This window comes from Eumetopias jubatus, unplaced genomic scaffold (genome assembly GCF_037043125.1).
Source record: "Eumetopias jubatus isolate StellerSeaLion01/CBP00866 unplaced genomic scaffold, mEumJub1_p1.0 scaffold_4, whole genome shotgun sequence".
Lineage (NCBI taxonomy): Eukaryota > Metazoa > Chordata > Mammalia > Carnivora > Otariidae > Eumetopias > Eumetopias jubatus.
The window spans coordinates 82,946,195-82,967,600 of record NW_028274810.1 but is presented as its reverse complement, the minus strand read 5'-3'; the positions used below and the strand labels follow the sequence as shown (position 1 = coordinate 82,967,600).

Sequence of the window (21,406 nt, the reverse complement as noted above, 5' to 3'; positions counted from 1 at the left end):
AGAGCTTAATTAACGGTAGTGGCTTTTACTATCCTAGGAAGAGGAAGCTATTTGCAAGAATGGGTGTATACGTATGCCAGGTTCTGAACTACAAGTTGTTCCACATGGCTTGAAAGGAGGTTATCCATGGAGAGTGACTGGAAGTGATCTGGAGAGCTAGGTAGGGACTGATTATGAAGATCTTCAGCTGAATAATGAGGGGTCTGCCATCAGGACTTTCCTCGAAGAGGTGACAGGTAGGGTGCCATTTGACTTCAGAGAATGCATGACCTGAGACTTCATCCAGGCATTCAGAGCTGGTCTTAGTATCCAAGGCTTATGTGGGCTGGACAGCTTCTCAGCAGAAGGTGGAGATGTGGCCCAGTAATCCTTATTCTCTTTCATTTGCAGGATATGATGGATGATATCTGCCAGGAGCAGTTTCTAGAGCTCTCCTATTTGAATGGAGTACCGGAGCCCTCTCGCGGACGTGGGGTGCCAGTGAGAGGCCGAGGAGCTGCACCTCCTCCTCCACCTGTTCCCAGGTAAAAATAATGGAGACAACTAGAAACAGGCTGTAAATTTGGCCAGTACCATTTCTCTCTTAGTGGTGCTCTTACCTGCAGCTTAGAAGGGGGCCTCAGGATTTATACCATCAAGAGTGGAATAAGTAGGGCGCCTGGGTGGCTCAGTCGGTTGAGCGACTGCCTTCGGCTCAGGTCATGATCCTGGAGTCCCGGGATCGAATCCCGCATCGGGCTCCCTGCTGGGCAGGGAGTCTGCTTCTCCCTCTGACCCTCCCCCCTCTCATGTGCTCTCTCTCTCTCTCTCATTCTCTCTGTCTCAAATAATAAAAAAAAATCTTTAAAAAAAAAAGAGTGGAATAAGTAGGTCTTAGGTACTTTGGCCATAGTCAAGTGCAGCAGTCCTGTTGAAACTTTTGGTCTTTTAATTTTGGACAGTCCTAGCATTTTAAAATGGTCTCTGGCTTTAGAATTTTGCCTTTTGTGACTGACCTTTATGGAGTGTTCAGATTTTCCATAGTCCACTGATGAAACATTCATAGGTCTGTTGTGGAACCTGGGGAGTCTCCAGGATGGGTCCTTTACCCACCCATGTAGTCCACTGGGGGTTTTTTGGGGGATTTTGTTTGTTTTTTCCCCTGTATTTTAATAGTAGTTTACTTAAGGCATTGTGAAATCTGTCTAGCTCCAGGATTTGCAAACAGGTCTGAACATGAAAGTACCATCTGTGTATTAAAAGCTCCATTTAAAATAAATTTTCTTCGGGCGCCTGGGTGGCTCAGTTGGTTAAGCGACTGCCTTCGGCTCAGGTCATGATCCTGGAGTCCCTGGATCGAGTCCCCACATTGGCAGGGAGTCTGCTGCTCCCTCTGACCCTCCCCCTTCTCATGTGCTCTCGCTCTCATTCTCTCTCTCAAATAAATAAATAAAATCTTTAAAAAAAATAAAATTAAATTTTCTTCTTGCAGGGGCCGTGGTGTTGGACCACCTCGGGGGGCTTTGGTGCGTGGTACGCCAGTGAGAGGAGCCATCACCAGAGGTGCCACCGTAACTCGAGGAGTGCCACCCCCGCCTACAGTGAGGGGTGCCCCAGCACCGAGAGCACGGACAGCAGGCATCCAGAGGATACCCTTGCCTCCACCCCCCGCACCAGAAACATACGAGGACTATGTAAGAAGTTCGAACAGTGCGCCATTTCCCAAGACCTAGAAGGTGGCCAGAGGAAGTTGAGTGATAGGGCATTGGCCCTTGATGTAGGTGGCAGGGACCACCTATCAGATCTGGAGTCTGGTCTCTTCTTTTGCAGTGAATGTTAAACTCAGAAGATTTTTCCATTTTAAGCATAGTTTACTATGTGTGAATAGATTAAACAGCAAACAGGCTGTGCCTTGATAAATACACAGTGTTTTAGTAAGGGATCTTTTCACTAGTACTGCTGATAATGCTCAAGTTCAACATTTTACCTTGCTTCCTGCCCACAATTTGAAGGGTGGTTTGGTTTGGTTGGTGGTTCAGTTTTGTTTGTTTGTTTCTTTTTTTTTTTTTTTAAACCCTTTCTCTGGCAACTATTCCCCAGTGGGTGTCAATTTTGGAGGAAAATTCTGCATTCTGTTAATCTAGAAGCCTACCTTCCTCCCATGGGATGTAATTACCTTCCCTACTCTGTGTGAGTCTGACTTTCTATTTTATTTTGTTTTTTCTAGGGATATGATGACACATATGCAGAACAAAGTTATGAAGGCTACGAAGGCTATTACAGCCAGAGCCAAGGGTAAGTCAGGCAATAGAAGTGCTACTGCGTGTCCTAGGGGTGGATGGGAGGAGTTGGAGCAACCGAGAGTTTTAGGTAGCACACATCTAAGGAGCAGTGTGGTTCCCCTCCAGAGGGTATCTCCTTTGCTTTCCACGTCTGCAAGTCACACAGATCTGTAAGCTTAGATAACTGAGTCTTAATTTATAGTATAGAATCTGGGAATAGCAGATGAAAAATTCCTGAGCTGTGACCACATGGAAATGAAGGGAAAATGCCTTTAAATTGTTTTGTTGTATTATTGCCACATTAAAGGTACATAAAAGTTTAAAAGGAAGCTAGAGTCCTACTACCATAACTTACCTTATTTTCTGCACTCGTCTTAAATAACGTTTTTGTGTATATGTGTTTTATCTGTGATTGATTGAAAAAGTGTTTCAGAATTGTACAGTGGGGACAGAACAGCATGTTTGTTTATTCTCTTCCAGTGAGCCCTATGAATGTGTGTGTGTGTGTGTGTGTGTGTGTGTGTGTACACTATGATTAAGATGGTCAGTTTTGGATTGTGCTTTTTCACTTTAAATTATGTGGTATCCATTTTTCTTTGCTATGGTTGTAAGTTTTTTTGTTTGTTTAAATACATAGCACATACGTGTTTTGGAAATATTTTCTGGTTTGGAGATGGGGCAAAATGAGCATTTTCCTGTCTTACACATGTAGTAAAATGCCTGAAATGTGGGAGGAAGGGGAAATGGAAATAGAGTCACTCTGTAGCTCTCTAACACTCCGTCTTTGGCTTTCAGGGACTCAGAATATTATGACTATGGACATGGGGAGGTTCAAGATTCTTATGAAGCTTATGGTATGTCTTTATTTCCATGGTGGGCAGAGTGTGCAAGTAAGTGCCTGCAGGAGTGCTAGTGGCTGGTTTACTGGGGGCTACCAGGCACACACCCAAAAAGGAGCCTTTAGAAAGCTGAGATGTTGGTAGGTGTGACAGTAGCCGTCCTGTTCTTACTGAGTTTGTGTGGTGTGCCATAGAAGGAGGGGCTCTTAAGGCGAGATGGAGTTACTCTTGGAAAGTTAAGCACATGTCTTAAACTAGATGTCTGTTTGGCCTGGTTGGAGCTGCAAACTTTTAAGCTGATGTTGATCTTTTTCTACTTTAGACCAGGAGAGTTTGCCAGGCCTAGGTCATGTTGCAGGGCCTTTGCGCTTGGTACCTAGGCCACATTGGTGCATACTAAAAACTTCATCATATCCAATTTTATTCTCCAGCCCCACCACATTTTTTTCTTAAGATTTTATTTATTTTGAGAGAGAGAGCGAGTGTGCTTAAGCAGGTGGGAGGGGCAGAAGGAGAGGGAGAACCAGACTCCTCACTGAGCAGGGAGCCCAACGCAGGGCTCAATCCCAGGACCCTGGGATCATGACCTGAGCTGAAGACAGACGCTTAACTGACTGAGCCACCCAGGCACCTGGCCCCACTTCATTTTTAAGAACAATTTTGGATCTCATTGAAAACAATCTCAGTGTAGAGGAAGTGTTAGCTGAAAGGGAACTAGATGGCAAGTAGCTAGCCAAAAGCAAGTTGGGTGCAAGAATCGTGCCTGTCAGTCTCAGATCTGAGGTGGTAGGGGCTGGGGCCAATTCAGGGCAGTACTGGCACCAAGCTCCTTACTGGCTTGGAGAAATCTCAACTCAGTTCTTGATCCCAGGAGAGTTATAGAGGCTGAAATGACAGCAGGACCAAGTTGTCTTCCCTGAGGTTTAGTTGAAAACACATTGCTCAAGAGTGTCCTCAAGAGCCAATTATGACCCCATGTTAATGGGCCCCAGAGGGAGTGCCATGTGGCAGTGGGGTGCAGGGAGAGCAGCCTTTTAAATGCAAGGTATTTTCAACATACCTGAGGGAATTCCAGAGTCCTTGGCCAGGAGCTCAGCAATTGACAGTACATCTTAAGACACTAGTTAACAGTGTCCCGTGGTCCCCCCGCCCCCAACCTTAGCCTAGCTGAAAAGAGGGAATAGGGAGCCTCTTGGAGCTCCCAAAGACAGACAAGCTGAGCTTAACTCTTCAGCACAGTTTGTAGTAGCCAGTCAGCTGCTTGGCTAGGGAAACACTTTTTACCAGTTCTAGCTAAAGGGTACTGGACAGTTGCCATCAGTAACACTGCACTGCTCTGCTGGTAGGCCACTATTTAGAAGGGCAGTGGGATTGCCCCAGGGTATTTCCCTCCCATCCGTGAGGCAGCACAATGGGGCTTCTGTATGTGTTTGACTGAATTACATTTCTGTTTTGCCAGAGAAGAGACTGAACTGAAAGAGGCCGACTGCCTCTCTTGCTCCTGGTGTGCTGTTGCCACAGTTAATCAGTTATGATTTCTGCCTTTATAAACAGGATTACAAAAATAAACTGTCTTGTTAGGACCAGAAGCCACTTGGAAAGTGATGGATGTACCTATTATACTAAGAGTATAAACAAACTTAGGTAGGGCTCTGTGGAACTTCAGGTCCATATAGAGGCTTTAAACCTTTAGTGAATGCAGGCAGCTGGAGAAATACATCGGGGATGAACTGGCATGGGTAAAGTATGGGGGTGAGTGGGAAGATTAAGCTCATAAATGCAACTCCTTTTCATGAGAGGTCAGCTATAGAAGTAAGTGATCATTTCCCTCAGGCTTTTCCCTGTAACAAAGGAAAGCCATTTGAGGATTTCAGCCATGTTGTCTGGCTTCTCTGGACTATTGCATGAGAAAGGAAACCGTGAATTCTCCGTATCATTGCTATAAGCACATTGAACTGTACTTCCCTCTGCCAGAGCAGTGTACCAGCTCTCCTGGTCGGGAAGCCTCATGAAATGTGGCCCTTGCTTGCTTCTCCCAGAGAGCCAGAGGATACTTTTCAACAGGGAAACCTGACTTGCTGTTGGAAAGGAGCTACCTGCTTCCAGTCTGAAAGACTTCCCAAAGTTGCCACATTACCTGAGGCTTTCTCCCCAGTTCCTTTGGGAACAGGAAAAAGGGCATTGCAGACCTACTAAGATTCATTTCCACTGTCTCAAGCAAAGTGTTGGGTTCGTCAGGTTTGGGGGCTGGAGTAGAGATCATGTTGCCTGTGGAGAACCTCTTTGCTAAAGATGACTCCAGGCTTTTGAGCTGTTTCCTTCTGTTTGTCCACTCAAAATTGCCCTACGGCTGGGAAATTAAGCTGTTCAGGAGGGCCAAGCAGAGCGAAAAGCAGGGACCACTGGGACATGCAAGACCCTGGAAGCAAAGCAGTGTTTTTGGTGATCTTTACCCTTTGACCTATTCCTGCTCATCCCAAAATGCCAATAGCACATGGTTTATAAACTGTTCTTGCTTTCCTCACAGGCCAAGACGACTGGAATGGGACCAGGCCGTCGCTGAAGGCCCCTCCAGCTAGGCCAGTGAAGGGAGCATACAGAGAGCACCCATATGGACGTTATTAAAAACAAACATGAGGGGAAAATATCAGTTATGAGCAAAGTTGTTACTGATTTCTTGTATCTCCCAGGATTCCTGTTGCTTTACCCACAACAGACAAGTAATTGTCTAAGTGTTTTTCTTCGTGGTCCCCTTCTTCTCCCCACCTTACTCCATTCTTAACTCTGCATTCTGGCTTCTGTATGTAGTATTTTAAAATGAGTTAAAATAGATTTAGGAATATCGAATTAATTTTTTAAGTGTGTAGATGCTTTTTTCTTTGTTGTTTAAATATAAACAGAAATGTACCTTTTATAATAAAAAGAAGAAGTTGAGTAAAAAAAAAAAACCACAAACCTGTTAGTTTCAAAAGTGACATTGCTTGCTTAAAGGTTCTGAAGTTTAAGGCTTGTTAACTTTCTCTTAGTTTTGATTTGAGGCATCCCGTAAAGTTGTAGTTGCAGAATCCCAAACTAGGCTACATTTCAAAATTCAGGGCTGTTTAAGATTTAAAATCACAAACGTTAACGGCAGTAGGTGCCACCATGTAAAAGTGAGCTCAGACGTCTCTAAAAATGTTTCCTTTAAAAGCACATGGCGGTTGAATCTTAAGGTTAAATTTTAATATGAAAGATCCTCATGAATTAAATAGTTGATGCAATTTTTAACGTTAATTGATTTAAAACAACAACAAAATTAGGTTTGTAAAACTGACTTTTTCATTATGTGGGTTTTGAAATCTAGCCCCAGACATACAGTGTTGAGAGATACTTAGTGGGGAGTAGGTTTTGAAGAGGTGGATTCGGGGAAAGGGGCTGGCCACCTGGATTGAATTCGATGCAGAGCTTTTCAGCCATGAAAAATCCTTCAGTAATCGTACTAATAATTAAAATTTCAGTATTTAAAAAGACAAAGTGTTTTGTCCCTCTGAGGTTCTGCATTCCATGAAAAGCTCACTTGGACACTGGAACCAAAAGCTGATGATTTTTTTAAGTTGACAGTTGTCAATATTGAACTGTTCCCAAGGTAGTTAGTCAAGTATGTCTCAACACTAGCATGATATAAAAAGGGACACTGCAGCTGAATGAAAAAAGGAATCAAAATCCACTTTGTACATAAGTTAAAGTCCTAATTGGATTTGTACCGTCCTCCCATTTTGTTCTTGGAAGATTAAATGCTACATGTGTAAGTCTGCCTAAATAGGTAGCTTAAACTTATGTCAAAATGTCTGCAGCAGTTTGTCAATAAAGTTTAGTCCTTTTTTAATCAAAGTAAATGTGATGAATTGTCATTTTTTTGGGTGGACAATAAAATAGTTTTCTCTTTCAAATAAACTTAAATTAACTCTAAAGTTAATGGGCTTGTTAAAAGTTGGAGACATTCTTAAAAGTGGTGGGGGGGATTTTATTTTAAGTTTACCAAAAAAAAGTTTATCGAGTTGTTAAGTTTTAGTTTAAAAATAACCAAAGCTTTTTCACCCCCTGGAAGTTGTTGACAGCATTTTTATCCCATCCTATCACAAGCTCTAATTTCTGGAGAGAAAAACCCAACTGAGCCGAAACTTGGATTGGTTTCCGTACATAGGCCTCAGTGTTTAAAGTGCCAGCCACCCTCGTCTGCACCTCTCTAGAGCCCCTAGGTGGCCCTAAGTGTGACACCAAATAATCTCCGTGAGCTTGGAAAGGGATAGTACCTGCCTTCAGATATGACAATTCAGCAAACCCTGGGCGCCCTTAAGGGTTTCCCTTCCAATCCCAGAAACGCTGTTAACAAATCAGCTGGGCTGGGGCAGGATCTGGCATGATAGGCTGGCTCTGAACTCCCTCCTGAGACACCAAGAGAGGAAATGATGGAATTGGTTGGCCCTGTTTCCACTCCTCTGTTCATTCTCAGGGTTCTCATGCCTTCCCTAAGGGAGCCACCTAAACTGCTCGGGGGTGAAAAATCCTCTTGTATGAAGTGCCAAGCTTCCTGCAGCAGTGCATGATGGACATTTTTTTTCTTTTTAAAACACACCAACAAAAAAATGTATTTGTAGATTGTGATAAAGTGTAAATAACTGAATTTTCAACCATGGTTTGAAGTCAGCTTTCAGGGCATTATGTCTTGTTTTGATGAAAAGAGATCACTCTATACCCCCCTTTTTAAAGGAAAATTATCGCAAGAGAATCAGGATGTGTAAAGCTAACATGCATCGCAAAAAACCAAAGGTAACCTAAATGTCTGATTTTAATAGCACATATTTCTCTTTTACATAAACTGTGACAGCAACTTGCATAAACAATTCTTTAGCTGTTAATTTTAATGTTAAAACTTTGCAAAACTTGTTTAATAAAAAATAGCTGTAAAAAGAAAAACCATATGCTGCCGCATAAATTAGCCATAACTCTTAATAATCCTGCCCATCACAAGTGAACTGTAATGTAACCTGGGCACAAAGTCTGACATCTTAAATGACACATTGTAAAATTTCAATGACTGTAGATTAGACCTGCTGCTCCCCAAAGTCAAGCTTTCTGCTCAGCTATTTAAAAATGTATAAGGATGAGCCCCATAGGTCCCCGTATTGATATTCACAATGAAATGTTATTTAAAATTTCTTTAAAGTTGCATGTTTCTCTCCTGTAATGTGTAAACTGCATGCAGGATCTCTATCTTTTATTTTGTATGTCTTTAAAACTTCCTCTTCAAAAGGTTGATCTCTTACTTCTCCATTTTCAGGTGATTGAAAACTCCTGAGGCATTTCTTGGAGTAGAATGGGTAGTGAAGACCCATGTCAGGTATGTTAAGGTAGCTTTCTATTAAGGATGTGGGACTTTTATCCTAATTATAAAATAGTTTTGCCAGGAAGTGGCCTGGGACATGGTCCATGGGCAAATCTTTCTCGCATGTCATTTGTACCATATTTACAACACGACCGTCAGTCCATATTAAATTTACTTGTGATGATTGTAGTGTCAGCTTACATCTGTTGGATCCCACCCTATCCTGTTAGTAACCGAATGGGACAATGTTTCATTTGGAGTTCACTGGTTGTAAGCAACAAAGTGACCAGCTAATGTAAATAAAAGGGAATTTATTAGAAGGATGTTAGGGGCTCACAGATTTAGTATGAAGGCTAGAAAATCTGGCATGGGAGCCAGATTGGCTGCAGAGAACTGGGACAGCAGCGATAGACCACAGGAATGTTCTTGAAGCCAGGACTAGCTGTTTAGGTGCTGTTGCTAGAATGAGTGAATTCTAGCCCTGTTTGCTTTCTTTTTCCCTGGAGATGCAAATTCTAGGGAGGGAATGTCAAGACTGTATTAGCTTAAGTCACATGTTCATACTTTACAAGGTTGTGGTAAGAAAAAAGTAATTCCTCAAAAGGAAGTCGGGTGTTATTAGGAAAAGGGAATGGATACTGGGCAGGCAAACAACAGTTGTCCAGGATTATTTGTGTAATACAGAAGTGACTGAGGCTTAATAAGGTTAAGTGACTTCCCGCGGTCATATAATTAGTATGTTGGTTAGTAATCAAGCCCAAGTTTGTTGCCAGAACCTAACATCTTTACTTTCCATATTATATTGCTTTTAATCTAAGGAAGGAGTATTTCTCACCATGAGGAGACCCTCGGAAGAGGATAGTGTGGCATAGTAGAGAGGGCATGAGACCTAACAGTTGAATCGACAAACTATTTTTGTAACCACTTATTTCCACATCTAGGAAGGAAGGTAGTGATAATAGACACCTTATAGTGGTCAGCAAACTGAATGACTTTTATTATATATAAGGCCAATCAATTCAGTGTCCTATACATAGTAAATATTAGTGTTCGTTCTCTAAGAAAGGTTAGCCCCCTGATTGGGGGGTGGGGGGCTCTGACAACTGAGCAAGCCTACCTGCTGATTGAAGCCATCCAGGAACTAGCTGGATGATTTTTCCCTCTGCCCCTGAGTGGGTTGTTAGGGTTAGGAGGGCACCGAAGGGAAAAGAACAAACTCGGGAGAGGCCAAAGGCACATAGAGCCTTTGTCAGTGAAATTTGCCTTCTTGGAGTTCATGTCTTCCCAACCTGCCTCTCCCAGGAGCCTCTGAGATCTAGAGACTTTAAAGAGGACTGTGTATATTGAGCATGGTTCTGGGCACCAAGGAAGTCCTAAGTTTGATATTGATTACATGCATGGCAAAACAATTTTAGAGGAAAGTCCCTGAATGCAGAGAATTAGTTCCAACTCTTCCTGGGGTAGTCTTAAGAGCAGAATTTTGGGGATGCTTCTTTCCTCATTCGGCCTGTAACTTGCACCTGGAAAAACAGGTTTTATTGTTGGCAGACCCAGGTCTGTCGGTGGTCTGCCTTTTCTGGATGTGGAGCTTAGTCAGTTGGTCCCAATGTTTTCCATAGCTTTCTGTCACTACCTGTGAATGTTTATTACAGTCCTGTAATCTTTAGAGCCAAGCAAGATTGGGGACCTGTCCTGACTCTGCCTCATCATAGCCTTGGTCTCTGTTTTGACAAAACCAAACCTTTAATCCCTCTCTGGGCTTCATTTCTTTATCATCAAATGAAGTTGATAATAGTAGCTAACATTACTGTGATAATATCCTAAGCAGTTAATAAGGACGATCTCATTTGGTCTTCTCTACCTTTCTCTCTCAATTAATACAGAATTCGTGTAACTTAAAATTTACCATTTAACCATTTTAAAGTGTACAGTTTGGTGGCTTTTAGAATATTCACAGTGCTGTGCAACCATCATCACTATTTAATTCCAGAAAATTCCCATTACCCCCAAAAGAAATCCCATACCTGTTAGCAATCACTCCCAATTCCCCTCTTTCCCCAGCCCCTGGCAACCACTCACCTACTTTCTGTTTCTGTGAAATTGTATAATATGTGCCTTTTGTGATAGGCTTCTTTCACTTTGCATAAAGTTTTCAAGGATCATCCCTGTTGTAACATGTATCAGTACTTTGTACTAGTGATAGGAAGCATATTACTTCCAAAAGCAACCCATTTCATTTAAGACAACCCCAAGTATTAGAAGTTATCCATCATTTTGAATGAGTCATGGGTTCTACCTTGGACCCCTGAAGGAATATCCTATCAAACATTTGAAGTTCATTTTCATTCATGTTTCTTTTCCAGCTCCAGAAATTTTTTTGTTAGACTTGCTGGATCTGATTTTCCAGAAAAACTAGAAATTTGGATTTTACATACAGCAATTGTTTAATGTCCGCTCAGATTAGTATTAGTCCCTGTAAAACCTCTGTGGCAAGCCAGTGCTGCCATTAGGCAGCCTACCAGCTTGCACCTTCTGGTTAACTTCTATTATGTACAAATTAAAAGACACGTTAGGATTATTGGGATACAATCATATCCATAGGATTCACCCATTTATAGTGTACAATTCAGGGGCGCCTGGGTGGCTCAGTCGCTTAAGTGTCTGCCTTCTGCTCAGGTCATGATCCTGGGGTCCTGGGATCGAGCCCCATGTTCTTGGGCTCCCTGCTCAGCAGGGAGCCTGTTTTTCCCTCTCCCTCTGCCCTCCTCCCTCACCCTAGCTTGTGCTTGCTTGCTCTCTCTCAAATAAATAAAATCTTTAAAAAAATATATACAGGGTGCCTGGGTGGCTCAGTTGGTTAAGCGACTGCCTTCGGCTCGGGTCATGATCCTGGAGTCCCGGGATCGAGTCCCGCATCGGGCTCCCTGCTCGGCGGGGAGTCTGCTTCTCCCTCTGACCCTCTTCCCTCTCGTGCTCTCTATCTCTCATTCTCTCTCTCTCAAATAAATAAATAAAATCTTTAAAAAAAATAAATAAATAAATAAATAAAAATAAAAAAATATATACAATTCAGTGTTTTTTGTTTTTTGTTTTTTTAAGATTTATTTATTTGAGAGAGCGAGAATGAGAGAGAGAGGGTACATGAGAGGGGAGAAGGTCAGAGGGAGAAGCAGGCTCCTCGCCGAGCAGGGAGCCCGATGCGGGACTCAATCCCAGGACCCCGGGATCATGACCCGAGCCGAAGGCAGTCGCTTAACCAACTGAGCCACCCAGGCGCCCCAATTCAGTGGTTTTTAATAGATAACGAAATTGTGTAGTCATCACCACTGTCAATTTGAGAATATGTTTATCAACCTCAGAAAAGAATTCCCATGCTTTTTAGTCATCTCGCCCAGTCTACTGAACTTCTCCAGCCCTGATCAGCCACTCATCTACTTCCTACCTCTGTTGACTTGCCTATTCTGGACATTTCATATAAATGGAATCATACAATATATGGAATATTTTTTGACTGGCTTCTGTCACTTAGCATCGTGTCTCCAAGTTCCATCCATGTTGTAACTTGTGTCAGTACCTCATTCCTTTTATTGTCAAATACTGTTTGATCATATATGTTTTTCAGCATTATTTGTCCACTCACCCACTGGTGGACGTCTGGGTTGTTTCTGCTTTTTGGCTATGATGAAAAATACTGTTATGAGCATTCATGTACAAGTTTTTGTGTAGACATATGTTTTCAATTTCTTGAACATGCACCTAGGAGAGGAATTGCTGTGTCAGACAACAGCTCAATGCTTACCTGTTGGAGGGACTGTCAGACTCTTATGTAGAGGCTGCACCATTCCCACCAGCAATGTATGAAGTTTCTAATTTCTCCGTATCCCCACCAACACTTAACTATGTTCTGCTTTGTTTACTGTAGTCATCCTACTGGGTGTGAAGTGGTGTCTCATGGTGGTTTTGATTTGCACTTCCCTAATGACTAATGTTGAGCTGCTTTTCGTGCGCTGATCCACTGTTTGTGTATCTTCTGTGGAGAAATGTTTATTTAAATCTCCTGTCAATTTTTTAATTGAATTATTTGTCTTTTTATTATTAAATTGTAAGTTCTTTATATGGTCTGGTGTGAGACCCTTGTCAGATGGATGATTTGCAAGTATTTTGCTCCCATTCCATGGGTTATCTTTTTATTTTTTGAAACACAAAAGTTCCATTTTGTTGAAGTCCAGTTTATTTTCTTTCGTTGCTTGTGCTTTTGTTGTCTTAGATAAGAAGCCATTGTCTCATCAGCGTCCTGAAAATTTATACCTATCTCCATCTAAGACTTTTATTGTTTAAATTCTTACATTTAGGTCTGTGGCCCATTTTGCATTAACTCTTGCATATGGTGTGCGATCGGAGTTTCATACTCATTCTTTTGCATATGGATATCCAGTTGTCCCAGCATCATTTATTAAAAAGACTGTTTTGGGGGTGCCTGGGTGGCTCAGCCAGTTGGACATCTGACTGTGGATTTCAGCTTGGGTCACGATCCTGGGGATCATGGGATCGAGCCCCACATCAGGCTCCATGCTCGGCAGGGAGTCTGCTTGAGTTTCTCTCCCTCTGCCCCTCCCCCTGCTCTCATGCATGCACACATGCGCGTGTGTACGCTCTTTCTCTCTCTCCCTCTCTCTCTGTCAAATAAGTAAATCTTTAAAAAAAAAATCTTTTTTTTTTTTTTAAAGATTTTATTTATTTATTTGAGAGACAGAGAGAATGAGAGAGAAAGCACATGAGATGGGGGGAGGGTCAGAGGGAGAAGCAGACTCCCTGCTGAGCAGGGAGCCCGATGCGGGACTCGATCCAGGGACTCCAGGATCATGACCTGAGCCGAAGGCAGTCGCTTAACCAACTGAGCCACCCAGGCGCCCTAAAAAAAAATCTTTAAAAAGACTGTTTTTTCCCCATTGAATGATCTTGGTGCCTTTGTCCATATTGACACACTTATTGACCACAGAGGTATACTACCTTTTGAAGTAGGTATTACTTAAAAGTGATTCATACAATTTCTGGCATGTAATAGCTACTCAATGATAAGGAGTAGCTAACTGGATTATTTTGGCACCACTAAAGGCTACTGGTAAGTGATGGGGCTAGGATTTGATCCCATGTATGGGTATCTCCAAACCACATCTTTACCCTGTGCTTATAGTGCAGGCTGCTAAAGTGGGAATGAGGCTTGCTGTTCTAGCTGCCACGCCTGGCCATATGTAGTTCTTCAGGAGCTTCGAGGCTGAGCTCCACATGCCATTTCCCCACCATCAACGTCCTTTGCTCCTCTCTCCATCTCCCTCCACGATTTCTGTGGAATCTCCGGGGTGCTCCTGGCAATGACTGTGGCTGCTAAGGGAACAGCCTCACCCTCTCTTACCTAGGGATATGGTAGTTATTCAAGAAGGCTCAGGGTTTGTCCCCTCTTGTTTTCTCCCTACCACTTCCCACCCCCTGCCGCAAGCTAAGAATGAAGCTAAAGATGCATCAGCAGCTGCTAGAGCTTTCTGGCCACTAAGGATGAAACAGATTCAGACTGTGTTTTGTTTCAGGAACAGTAGCCTGAGAGTTGGGACCGAAAAACCTTCTTGCTCACGCATATGCAGAGTTCCCCTGTACCATGTGCATAGCGGTATAGAGGTGTTACAGTAGTGGATGTTTTCCTCAGGTTTTTGAAACTTACATACTCCCTGCCTGGTCTCAAACCCCGAAGTTCTGTGTCCCTCAAGGCTTTGCCCAAAGATCATATCGGAATTGGAATGTACAAGGCAGAACATGGACTCCCTCTTTCTTGATATGTTCTTGTGCTTCGTGTGGACCTATGCAAGCTGCTGTTTGCTGGCAGTGTTACTGTTAAGTAGTCATTTAAATTGTTCCTCCATCTACTCCCATTCATTGATCTTGACCCCACTTTGTAAAAGGAGGAGGAAGTGACGTAGGGAAAATAGGCAGCTCTGCCTGGCTAAGGGAGGAGAGAACTGAATTTGCAGGCCTACTATCTGTCCCTATTTTTGGAAAGGAGGCAGCTGATACTAGGAGGGGTGGAGTAATTTACCACAGTCTCATAGCAAGTTGTGGGGTGTGCCTGTCAACATTTTTGTATACTGAAGTCCATTCTCTATGCTGAAAGTGTGCTCCTTCTGTAAGATAACGCCATATTTCATTGACACTGAGGCCATTTATTATAAGATGTAGCAAGTACTGCAAAGAAAGAAAAAATATTGCCAATTAAACTGACACGATAGTTTGTTTTCGTATCAAGTATAAAATGCATCCTGATTTCGGGGATGTTAAAATCTGAAAAATACGTATTTTAACTACTATTGCATTTTGTCAGTTCTCGCATTGATTCTTTACTATGTGCCATGCACTGTCTTCTCCACCTGTAAAGTAGCTATTATTGTCCCGTTTTTACACAATGATGAAACTGAAGCCCAGAAAATTAAATAACTTATCCAAGGTCATGCAGCTGTTAACTAGCGGAGCTGGGATTTAAGCTCAGACAGTCTGATTTCAGAGTCTGTGATCAACCTCAACTTTAGGATTATGCTGGAATGTAGAAGGAGCTTTACCTGTCAGCCAGAACCATCTCAGGGAGCCTGTACAGCTGTTCTCTATCCTGGAAGGAGGCTGCTTCTGCAGGAATATTATTGCTAGGGCAGTGAATATTTGCTGAGGCCACTTAGGTCTTTATTCTGGCTGTTCTGGGTCATGGGTCTCCATCAGTTCATAGTGTCTACCTTCCAAAATCTCAGTCTAATGGGAGAGAGTAAGTCTTCAACAGTTACAGTAGTGTGTGGTTGTGCTCTGTTGCTGAGCCCAATACGAAGGACCCTGAGGGAACTGTCTGAGAAGGTTTAGAAAACACCAGGCAGACAGATTAACACAGCACCTTAATATGGCTTTAAAAAGACTAATGTCAACTCTGCCGCCTCCAGGGTTAATTCCACTAGCTTTGGAGCCTTAGGCGAGCTATCCTCCCCAAGACTCAGTTTCATCATCTGTAAAATGGGAGATTATCATTTATGTCACCACATTGTTGTAAAGATTGAGTGAATTCATGGAAAACATTCAACATGACCTGTATAGTAAGCACCCAATAAATGTTAGGCTGGAAGAGAGGTGAGTGCCCATTTTGAAAAGCTAAATGTTAGGCAAAGTATTTGGACTTGATTCTGAAGTTTAGGGAGCTGTCGAAGGCCCTGAGCATGAGAGTGACTTGGACACACCTGTGTTTGCCATTATGCCGGCAAGGTAGGGAAGGAGGGAAGGAGCAGAGGAGCAGAGCTTTCTGTAAAGTGGCACCACTCCTTGTGGGAGAGTGAAGGGGATATTCTCCCCTCACCTTGCCTGCCTTCTGCTCTCCTCTTGCCTGAAGGCCTTTTGGTTCTAATCTTTTTGAGAAAGAATAATCCTCTGTCCTCTCAGAGATTTGGGCTATTTGAGGGTGGGACGTTAGGCCTTTGTCGTGTGTTAAGGGCGAGCTCCCACCTCCTGTCCCTTTAACCCACCCTGTGAATTGGAGACCGGAACCTGGAGTCTCCTCTGGTAGAAACTTTGCTCTTAAGGAATTGTTAAACATGGCTTTGCTTCCCCTGAATGCATGAAGATTCTGCCTCCATTTTAAGCTCTTAATTCTGTGCTAATTCTACTGGAATTATCATATGCAGATACAGTGACCTACTTAATTTCACAGACAACCCTGTGAAGCAGGGATTATCCTGAGAAACTGACAAGTCCGGATTAGGATGACCGCAGGCCCTAAGAGCTGGAGTTTAGACCCAAGTCCCTGCTCTGACTTAACTGCCTCCTGGTCTCTTCTGTATGCCTACAGTGGCCACCAGAAGATCAGCTTACACTCAAAGTAGTTCCCAGCTGTGGTGTACAGGATGGGTACCCCTTTCTGGTTTCCAGATTCCTGAAATTAAGAGAAACATATCCTTCTGAGCCTTCCCTTTCTCTCTCCAGAACCTTCATGTACCTCTTGCTCTCTGGATTAATAGTCTTTACATGTTTAAAGCTAGCAAGCATTGGATGACTAATAGCCTGAGCAGACAGGCTGGATACAGCTGTCTGAGACAGCAGCTGTTGCGGGGGGAGGGGAGGAAGTGCACCGCCCAGCCTAACTACTTGTTCTCTTGTTCCCTGAGCTCGCCCTTCTAGGCCCCTTAGGAGCAAAGGCCTATGGTGGCCACTGCACGCTAGTTCCGTCGTGGCCTGATTGCTCCCTGGGCTTCCAAGGAGGCTGCCTTCAGGGAGCAGACCAAACCTTTTTAGGGGGTAATAAGGAGCAGATAAGTTCACTGACCTCTAAAGTCAGTTTTCTGGGGTGCCTGTGTGGCTCAGTTGGTTTGGGCATCCAACTGTTGGTTTCGGCTTGGGTCATGATCTTGGGATCATGAGATTGAGCCCCATGTTGGGCTCCAAACTCGGCAGGGAGTCTGCTTGAGATTCTCTTCCTCTCCTTCTCCCCCCACCCAAATAAATAAAATCTTTAAAAAAAAAATAAGTAAATTTTCTAACCCCTGGGCTGAAAATATTCTACTCTGTAACCTGTTCTCGCACTGGGGCCGAGGACATGTTCTCAGCCAGTGTTCTGCCAACCGTAGGTCTCTATTCTAAGAGGAGGGAGACCTGTATCTGGAAGGGACTTGAATTTCATAACCATGCTGCTGGAGTTTAGCTTCTCGACATTCCTTGACTACAAACGCAGCATCCTCTTGGCAGGAGGTGGACTGCTGTGGTGAGTGTCTTAGGCTGGTGTCTCAGGCAGCAGATGGGCAGGTAGGAGTTTTCGGGTAGGAACACAAGCTCTCTCAGTGCTTCTCCCCACCTAGACCTAGGGAGCTTGTCTCTTCCAGGAGGCCTTGTCAGTTCCAGGGCAAACTTGGGGAGGATATGGGGACTCCTGAAAAAAGACAACTCATTTGAGAGGTTTCCAGGCAGAGTATGACGCACAGCCAGGCTGCCAGCCCGGATCAGTCACTTAAGTAGAACACAGTGCCAGAAATTGGGAAACTACTCCTGTTCTTAAAACTACATTAAGATGCCTGAATTAACTGTTCCCTTGTCAACCTCTGGAGCCCACTTAGTCTACCTCCGTCTCTTCTTCCCAGACACTGTGGTGTGAGAACTTGAGATAGAAGAGTTTGGGTTCAGATAGAGCTAATTCCTCCCAGGGGCTTTTGGCTCCTGCAGCCTTCATGCTTCCCATTCATGGCCCAGCTTTAGGTATAGAACGGGTGCTCCCCATTTCTCAGGCTCTCTGAGGTTGGAATTCAGAAACAAGCTCTACATTTGCCTTTGAGAAAGAAATACCTTGTGTTCTGATAGGATTCATCATAAGCTTCTCTCCAGAGGTCAATATAAATGCCCCCTTTCATTCATTTTATTTTTTTTAAATTTTATTTTTTCATTTTTATTCATTCATTTTATTTTTTTATTTATTTGCGAGAAAGTGTGAGCAGGGGGATGGCTAGAGGGAGAGAGAGAGAGAGAATCCTCAAGCAGACTCCCCATTGAGCACAGAGCCTGACACAGGGCTCGATCCCATAACCCTGAGATCATGACCTGAGACAAAATCAAGATTCAGCTGCTCAACCAACTGAGCCATCCAGGTGCCCCAATTTTATTAAACACATTGGCTAATAGAAATTGGAACACCTACTGTGTGCTAGACACTGGAGATTCAGTGGCAAATAAGGTAAAATTGGTTCCTGACTTCATGAGCTTATATTTGAGGAGACAGATGCTAAAGAGATGTTAGTCTCATAAATAGCATACATCATTTCAGTTGTGATAAGAGCTATGAAAGAAAGGAACAGAGTTGTATGAGGACAGACACCAGGCAGACCAGCCTAGCCCAGGGGTTCTCTTTGAGGAAATGCTGTTTAAGCTGACATCTAAAGGAAGAGTTAGCTAGACAGAGGGTTTATGAAATGGTTTGGGGCAAGGACACAAAGCACATTCTAGGCAGAGGGTGGGACTGAGGCAGGTTCAAGGTGAGGGAGGAACCTGGCCCTTACTCCAAGGTCAACCCTGAAGACCACTGAATCCGGGAGTGAGGTGTGGGGAACAACATGATTAAAGTTAAACTTCACTTGCTCCTGAGTGGAAAATGGATTATGGATTATGAGGACCTATTTTTTTTTAAAGATTTTATTTATTTATTTGAGAGAGAGAGAATGAGAGGTAGAGAGCACGAGAGGGAAGAGGGTCAGAGGGAGAAGCAGACTCCCTGCTGAGCAGGGAGCCCGATGCGGGACTCGATCCCGGGACTCCAGGATCATGACCTGAGCCAAAGGCAGTCGCTTAACCAACTGAGCCACCCAGGCGCCCTTATGAGGACCTATTAAGAAACTTTGTGTTAGTCCAGACGAGAAATGAGAAAGACCTCTAGTAAGTAGGGTGATACCAGTGAAAATGTGGAGAAGTGACTGGATCCAAGGACTTTTCAGAGCTACCCTAAACATCGTTTGGTGGCTGATTAATGTGGGAGAGAAGGGCTTGACCAAGAGGGGGCTCCTCCACTTACTGGCTGGAACAGCTGGCAGAATGGGGGCACCATATGTTAACAGAATGGGAGCACTGCTACAGGCTTTGGCACGTGCCCCAGGCTTCAGATGTGTGTCTCCTGCAGATAACCCTGAGTATTTGGAGCTGGGATGAACCCCTCAAAAGGCCAGAGGAGATGCCCCACTGAGCCTAGGACTGAGGTACTAATAATAGCTGTAAGAAGATGACTGTTTCCTCATTCTCTTTCCTCTAAAGGCTTTATGGGTGTTTTTTTTTTTTTTTTAAGATTTTATTTATTTACTTTAGAGAGAGCACAAGTGGGGGGTGGGGCAGGCAGAGGGAGAGGCAAAAGCAGACTCCCTGCTGAGCAGGGAGCCCGACATGGGGCTGGATCCCAGGACCCCTGGACCATGACCTGAATCGAAGATAGATGCTTAACCGACTGAGCCACCCAGGCGCCCCTCCTCCAAAGGCTTTAAAGCTCTTTGTTAATGTTTATCTTTTTCACATCTCTGGGAGAGCAGAAATCATTTTCCCTTTTGTACAGCTGGAGGCCCCAAAGTTTGAATAGCTAAAGGCTCCAGTGGCTTAGTTGATTCTGCCCTGGATCACTCAGCTTAGGCACCGCTAAGGATGGGAGGTATGTATATGAAGTGAGAATCCATTCTCATTGCCCGACCAACAGCACAAAAGCAGCTCTTAGGCCGTGGACTTCTATTGCCTACCCATCTGTGCACCTAGAAACCTGTACAGAATGAAATAACTAAAGTTGTGCCATGGGGGACGCCTGGGTGACTCAGTCAGTTAAGCCTCTGCCTTCGGCTCAGGTCATGATCCTGGGGTCCTGGGATCGAGTCCCACATCGGGCTCCTTGCTGAGCAAGGAGCCTGCTTCTCCCTCTGCCTGCCTCTGTCTCTCTCTCTCTGATAAATAAATAAAAATCTTAAAAAATAAAATAAGGGGTGCCTGGGTGGCTCAGTCGTTAAGCGTCTGCCTTCGGCTCAGGTCATGATCCCGGGGTCCTGGGATCGAGCCCCGCATCAGGCTCCCTGCTCCGTGGGAAGCCTGCTTCTCCCTCTCCCACTCCCCCTGCTTGTATTCCTTCTCTCCCTGTGTCTCTCTCTGTCAAATAAATAAATAAAATCTTTAAAAACATAAATAAATAAAATAAAAAATAAAGTTGTGCCATGGGATGAGGAGATTGTAAGGGGGGGGCACCCTGGCCAAATGGGAGGCCAGGAAGCCCCTTGATAGGGTAGCTTCGTGTCTAATTTTCTACCTGTGTCTTTGCAGTGATCAGAGGACTCTGGAAACCAGGAGAGCTGCCCGCTGTGTCAAGGCTGGCCTGAGGGCATTTGCTGAGCACAGAGAAACCCAGGAGAGATCAACAGTCTTTTCCCACTCTACCTCTTGATCTGTCTGATTTGCATACAGAAAGCCAGCCAGGATCCCCTAAAAGAGTCTCTAGGCCCAGAATGGAGTCCTCAGGGCTGCAGGGGGCTGTGATGCTAACAATTAAACCTGCTCAGGACTTTAAAGAGTTGAAGGGGACTAATGGTATCCCAAGGACAGCCTCCTAGATCTGAATAAACTGGCATCTGCCACTGTGTCACTCCTATTTTGCCTGCTTCCCCTTAGCCTCCAGCAGAACTGGCTGGAACACACTACCTCCATCTCTTCCTTCCCACCTTACCACACCTGGTCTGCCTGTAAGTGCCAGCCCAGGAGCCCTTGGGCACCTCCGGAGGGTTCCCAGGACAAGGCTGGTTGTCACCTCTGTTACAGGCAGAGGAAAGCCAAGTGAGAAGGTTTATTTACTTTGAACAAGTTATTTAACCTCTGAGCCTGTTTTGCTCTTCATTGTTGATTACTAACCTTGTCTAAAAGGCTCTTGAAGAGTAGGGCTTTTCCATTTCACCTCTGTACTCTATCCCTTCCCCAGCAAATACCTGGCACTGAGGAGCTCAATAAAAGATTTGGTCAAGTGAAGAATGATCCCACTCTGGTAGCTTCTGTCAGTTTTGGGAAAGAGCCAAAGGCCCCTTGCCTAGCTCCTACTTTTCTAACTATATTGAGCTAGCTGTTTGTCCTAACACGTTCTCTCGAAGGATTGGAAAGTCAGCCTTTGATAGACTTCCAGTTTCCTGTGGCCTATGTCTAGGCTGATTTCATACTGAGCTTCCTGAGAGGTTAGGGTTGTCTAATATTATACTCTTCCTTTAATAAAATAACTTCTGGTCATTTATCCTAACAAGGGAACCAGGAGAAGAGCTGAGTTTGGGAAGAGAGACTGCATTTTAACTGTGCCTGGGGCATTCTAATGAGCTTGGATTCATTCTTAGCAGGAAAAGGATGTTGAAATCAGTTGATTTACTCTGGGCAAGTTAGTAAAC

General features: G+C 44.0%; 1 protein-coding gene across 4 annotated transcripts in view; it reads left to right on the top strand.

Moving 5' to 3' along the window:
• KHDRBS1 (KH RNA binding domain containing, signal transduction associated 1) overlaps positions 1-20,631 on the top strand; it is a 38,837-nt gene extending 18,206 nt beyond the window's left edge. Inside the window, exons 5-12 of one of the 4 annotated variants that reach the window (XR_015768007.1) lie at positions 391-524; positions 1,472-1,673; positions 2,207-2,274; positions 3,057-3,115; positions 5,628-5,820; positions 8,421-8,480; positions 19,138-19,213; positions 20,307-20,631. Coding sequence is in view for 1 of the 4 variants with exons in the window: in XM_028113671.2 (XP_027969472.1) it covers positions 391-524; positions 1,472-1,673; positions 2,207-2,274; positions 3,057-3,115; positions 5,628-5,725 (561 nt within the window). In the remaining 3 variants the exon portion in view is untranslated. Of the gene's footprint in view, positions 1-390; positions 525-1,471; positions 1,674-2,206; positions 2,275-3,056; positions 3,116-5,627; positions 6,976-8,420; positions 8,481-19,137 lie in introns of those variants that run through there. The other 3 variants (XR_015768005.1, XR_015768006.1, XM_028113671.2) reach the window with 3 other exon arrangements.
• Positions 20,632-21,406: the final 775 nt, after the last annotated feature.